The sequence below is a fragment of the Morone saxatilis genome, unplaced genomic scaffold (assembly GCF_004916995.1).
Source record: "Morone saxatilis isolate NCDOM2014 unplaced genomic scaffold, NCSU_SB_2.0 Contig19, whole genome shotgun sequence".
Lineage (NCBI taxonomy): Eukaryota > Metazoa > Chordata > Actinopteri > Moronidae > Morone > Morone saxatilis.
Genome location: NW_023339751.1, coordinates 10,797,356 through 10,802,841, shown reverse-complemented (window position 1 = coordinate 10,802,841; position 5,486 = coordinate 10,797,356). Strand labels below are relative to the sequence as shown.

The 5,486-nt window shown below is 39.0% G+C and overlaps 1 protein-coding gene across 1 annotated transcript in view; it reads right to left on the bottom strand.

The window, feature by feature from the left end:
- Nucleotides 1-5,486, bottom strand: part of slf2 (SMC5-SMC6 complex localization factor 2) — an 18,593-nt gene that overhangs the window by 965 nt on the left and 12,142 nt on the right. The window contains exons 12-22 of the mRNA XM_035663810.1: nt 5,162-5,287; nt 4,926-5,067; nt 4,705-4,792; nt 4,415-4,591; nt 3,491-3,585; nt 3,276-3,363; nt 3,030-3,149; nt 2,858-2,935; nt 2,608-2,694; nt 471-539; nt 5-367 (exon numbers count right to left, since the gene is read on the bottom strand). Of these exons, the coding sequence (XP_035519703.1) occupies nt 5-367; nt 471-539; nt 2,608-2,694; nt 2,858-2,935; nt 3,030-3,149; nt 3,276-3,363; nt 3,491-3,585; nt 4,415-4,591; nt 4,705-4,792; nt 4,926-5,067; nt 5,162-5,287 (1,433 nt within the window). The remainder of the gene's footprint in view (nt 1-4; nt 368-470; nt 540-2,607; nt 2,695-2,857; nt 2,936-3,029; nt 3,150-3,275; nt 3,364-3,490; nt 3,586-4,414; nt 4,592-4,704; nt 4,793-4,925; nt 5,068-5,161; nt 5,288-5,486) is intronic.

Sequence of the window (5,486 nt, the reverse complement as noted above, 5' to 3'; positions counted from 1 at the left end):
ACTCCTTTTGCTCATCTGTCACTTGAGGCTCCATCTCTGGCATCTCTTGGTTTAACTCCCCAAGAACTGATTTTGTCGCTTCCTCCGTTTCATTTGTGCCATCCATAGCACAGTCTCCCTTCATTTCTTCTGGCTTCTTGTCGTCTCCTGCCTTGTTGGTGTCATCCACCGGATCGTCTCCCTCTTCCTTCTCCTCGTCCTCAGCAGTCATTACAAACTCATTCTCTTCAGTCCCACTGGTTTCCTCAGCGTCATCGTCCTCCATCACAGGCTCCTCTCCGTCATCACTGCCGTCAATCTCCTGCTCTTCTTGGCTGCTCGTCAATGTATCCACGGGCAAAGGCTGCCAGTAGTCATACAACTTACCCTACAGGAGGAACATTGTAAATCAGAATCTTTAACTAAATACTGCTTTTATGAGGAAAACACTTTAAATAAAATATTTATATAAGAATGTGTGTCTACTGTACATGGAGAGGCCTGGTCCTCTGAAGGAGCATCTGCCACTTGGTGTAGATTCTGGCCACCAGGTCCTTTACCTGGAGGGAGCGGAGGAAAGTGGATGTTTAACAGACTGTAACACACTGCTTTTGAGAGTGCACCCTAATTTAAATGACTGGCTTGCATGACTGCATCTTGTAACCAAGTCAACAATGACTTTGACATTGACTGAAAGGACGTTGTGTAGGATTTTGTGACATCTAACAGTGAAGTTGCAGATTGCCATCAACTGAGTAATGCATGTAGGAGAACTACAGTGCCCTATCTAGAGCCAGTGTATTGACCTGCTCCCTCTGTAGATAAAAACAACTCATTCTGACATAAGAAAAATGCAATGATTCTTTTTTTTTTTTTTAGGTGATTATATACACTAATGAAAACATACCTAGGAATATAATATTCTATTCTTCTATTTCTGCCAATAGATCTTCCTAAATGGTACACACTGGACCTTTAAATTCGGCATTGACACCAATTATGAAGATAAATCACTTTTATGTATTCACATTAGTAACAGAGAGATGAAGAGGTCTCCAAAATGGGCTCCTGTGCAGAGCTACAATGGCATATACAGAAGTTAAAAGGTGGACATTGTGGGTCACACAAATCTAATCCAATAAACAGTTTTCAAATTCAGCAGACATCTCACGCTCCACTAGCTTTCAGCTCTGTGTGCAGTGAAAAAAGATAATCTGGTGTATGTACACAGCCCTGGCTCTGTAAATGGGAAACAAACAAAGTGGATTGGACCAAGCCACACAACACTAATTTGTTATTCCAGCTATGATTTGTGTCAGGAAACTTTAAATTACTTGCCCAAAAACAAACAAACATTCAGCATACTTTCTAATTTTGCCAGAATACAATATATACAGATATTATGTACCTCTGCAGGGGAGCTTTGATTGTGGAGACTGGTCTTTCAGGACTCGTCTAAAAGCACTGATTAACTATAGCAATATATTGTTTTGTGGACAGTGTGATTCCTATGAAGGCTGTTTCCTTAAAATACTAAGCTTTGGGTCTCCAAGAAATTGAAAAATTTGCTCCAGTAAGGGAGGGACAAAACTGTTTATAGTGAAATAAGGAATGATGTTTGCACCAAAACTGAGAGGGCCGAAGGTTTTTAAACGGAGTACCCTCAGTACTCAGTGTGTTCCCCAGAGAAACTGGTTAAACAGGAGATATTAAGGGTTGGTGGAACATCAGGTAGGTCAACTTCATCTTGCTTACCGGGCAGGTAGAAGTATTGAGGATGCCACTCTCATTAAATTTGTTATTTCAGTATTTGGAGGACTCCAAAAGCAATACTAAGCTCATGGACTTTCATGGACTTTCCCACAGCATTAAACACAATTAAGCCATAGTTGCTTACTGGGAAACTTCTTTCCACTTGCAATATAAATGTTAATCTCATTAATTGGATTTCTTGACAAACAGGGCCCAGTGTGTTAGAGTCAACAGTTTTCCTCCACAGACCCTCTCTGGGGTTGTACCACGTCTCACATTCATCTTATATTGAATACAAAAGCAACAATAACAAGCTTATGTGGATATTTCCTGATAATGACTCTAAACATGGACCAGTTGTTGGTGTTGAGTTTTATCTTGAGATAAATGCACCAAAAACCAGACCTCATATCAAGACATGATATCACTGATTTTAAAGAACGCACCCCAGGATTGTTTACAGGATACAGACAATGGTAGTTCTCATGAGGGAACATACTTGGGAACAGTCACTGATAACAAGATGTGCTTTGAATCAATACTAATGCTGACTGTTCTGACTGGTCCTGCAGTGTTTATTATTCATAACACAGGTGTGTTATTTTCAGATGTGCAATACTCAAAGGACATTGTTATCAGTGTTTATTGAATTTCTTCTTACTTACTGTGGCTTGAGTCTTATAGATAAAAACAGGCTGGCAATCATTATTAATATATTCCTGTGTTTTGGGTGTTTAATGCCTGGCTGCAAACCAAATTTCTTCAGGATAACGTGTTGTAGAAAACTTACAAATGTTTTATACCACATCTGGATCTAGATCAAAATACACACTGGCACACAAAAATACCCGCAGTTCTTTTTGCAATCCTACTCACCTTGCTCCGGTAAAGGCATTTCTCGCTTTCTCTGATGTCACACTTAACATGCGTTTCCAGCTCAGAGCATAGAAACAGCAGTTGCTCCTAACAGCCAGCAGAAAAAAAGGGAACATTAACTCAACCCCGCAGGCAAAACGATATCACCTTCATCAAAACATCAGACATAAAAAAACCCCCACGATAAATTAGCAGATTAATAACCAGTCGGCCAAATGCTTGAGACCAGAAAAAAGGATTGAAGTCATACCTTTTGATGAGCAGGGAAGAACTGAAAATTGGAAGCTTCATTTGCCAAGGTCAGAAGGCTATAGCAGAGGTAGTAGGACTGAGACACATGAAAAACGTTCAGTTATAATTCTGTGAATATAAGATTCTTTTACTTGCATAATAAATTGACAACACATTCATTATATGCTCACCTGTTGGTCTAGGGTGTCCATGTCCTCTTCTTTATCTTTCTGACTCCTAGAGGAGCTCAGCATGGCTCTGAGAATGGTGGAGGGTTGCATACGGGGCAGGTACGGCCTCAGTTTAGAGAGCTAAGCATGGCAGAACGATGGGGGAAATGCAGATCACTCATCATGTCTTGTCATTTAGACAATCTAAACGGAAATAAAGGATCTAAAGGAAACCATCTAGGTTTAGTTTACAGTGAAACTAATTACCTGAATCTCTTTGTCCGTAGGTCTGTACGTACAATTTCCATCTAACAGTTTAGAGATCATGGACAGGCTCAGATGTCGACGCAGTTGTCTATATGAACAAAAGAGAATACTTTTGAATGTACGCCATTTTAAAAACTACAATATTTTAAAGAAACACTCATTGTGTGGGAAAGAACAAAGGAGACAAGCAGATCAGAGAAAGAAAAAGGACTTACTTTCCACGTGTGTTGTCAGGCAGCAGTTGAACTAGCAGGCACATGTTGTGGTGGTCATCCGTCAAATCAGTAATGGCCAGACAAATTCTGGGCAGCTGAAAACCATTTCAGATAAATAATAAATTAAATAAGTAAAAAGAAACCGGTGAACAGGGTTTATACACAATTTGGGGAAATGATTTCCATAATGTAAATCAGTTTTCAGGACTAAACATTCTGTGATGCATTAAAAGCACATTTAATTGAATTTATATTAACTACAATAATTCCCAAGTACACAATAGCAATTGGCAATAATTCAATATTATCTTAACAACTGTCTACTGGAAGTCTATTGTGATATGATCATATCAAGTTAATCAAATTAATGATTCAAAGCAAATAAAGCAAATAAAAAAAAAAATATATATATATATATATTTTTGGGATTATTAGGAGTTTTGGCTGACGTTAAGCAGCGGCACACACTTCAACGCACTGTAAATCAACTTGATAATTTTACATGATTTGGTACACATTTACCTAGCCCTAATACACAGTATACCTTGCATAACACAAATTAATGAAAGTAAATAATTAATTTAAAACAAAATGAACATTCTGCCGTTTGGTGCAGTGGGTTTGTTTGCTGTGAGGAGTGGTAGTTGTTTTGCAAACAGGAGCATTTGTTTGTTTTAGGCAATTAATACATAGGTCATGTTTAAAAATGCTATTAAATCAAACCACATTAAAATATAACTTTTTTCCATGACTTTTTCAAAAAAACATTTTGGGATTTAATGTTTTTCCAAGACTTTTCCAGGCCTGGAAAGCACAGTTTTCAAATTCTACGACTTGTGTGCGTGAAATACAACGAAACAATGAAAACCTTTTCTCACTATTCCTGCAACTTTTGAAAATCATGCAAGGAACATATGAACTGACCATGGTGTCCCAGTCCCTGATGTTGTTGACAATTTTGTACTGTAGAGGGTACAGTTCCACACTGGAGTGGAGAAGGAGACGAGTGTCCAGTCCCACCCTTCCCACCACAGTTAGCAGCAACAGCAGCTCATCGTCGCTGTACGCCCGTGGACATAGACCCATACAGTAAGACAGGTACTGCAGACGAGAACAAAAAGAAACATCCAAGTAGTTAATGACCTGAATGGCTAAAATGTGTTTTCTCAGACATGACAGCAAACTGTTCATATCCGTTTCCTTTTGCAACTCACCTTCAAGATGTTGTTGCAGTTGTGTTCAGGGAAGGCGCTTTGTTCCTTGTTATTGGAGGGACTCTCACTTTTGATATAGATGTCCTCCCTACACAAACACAGAAATTCAACTGCATGAAATTAAAGACATCAAATAAACAACTTTCAGCTCAGATTTTATGCTTTAAAATAGGAATACAACAAAATAAATGAATAATCCCACAAACAGGAACACTACTTACAGCAGATCTCCCTCTGTGAATGGAGGCTGCAGATTCTCAAAAGGGAAGAGAGTAACAAACGACACTCCCATATTCATCAAGACCAGCGCCACATCGGCCAAACTAGGCACCCACACTTTAAACTGCTGGCTCCCATTTTTCACTGAGGAAGAATATACAGGAAAAAAAGTTCAACAGAGCTTAACAATAGGGAGGAAATACCAAAATGATGGGGGTGGGTGGTGAAGGACACTGACCTATCTGATAAGCAGCAGTGGAGGCGATGTCACAGAGGGCCTGTAGTATCTTTTCAGATATCATCCTCTCACTATGGACGGACATCATCTGATCAACAAAGATCAACAAAGAAATTAATGCCAGCGCTTAGACGATTTTGACACAAACTAGAGATGTTCCGATACCATTTTTCCGCCCCTCCTACCGATTCCGGATACTTGTGCTTGTGTGGTATATTATGTACTGTATATAAAACATGAATAATACAGCAAATTCAAGCCTTTATTTTTTAAATAAAACAGTATAAAAAAACGTATAAAAAAGCTTCCAGAGTTTGCTGCTGCG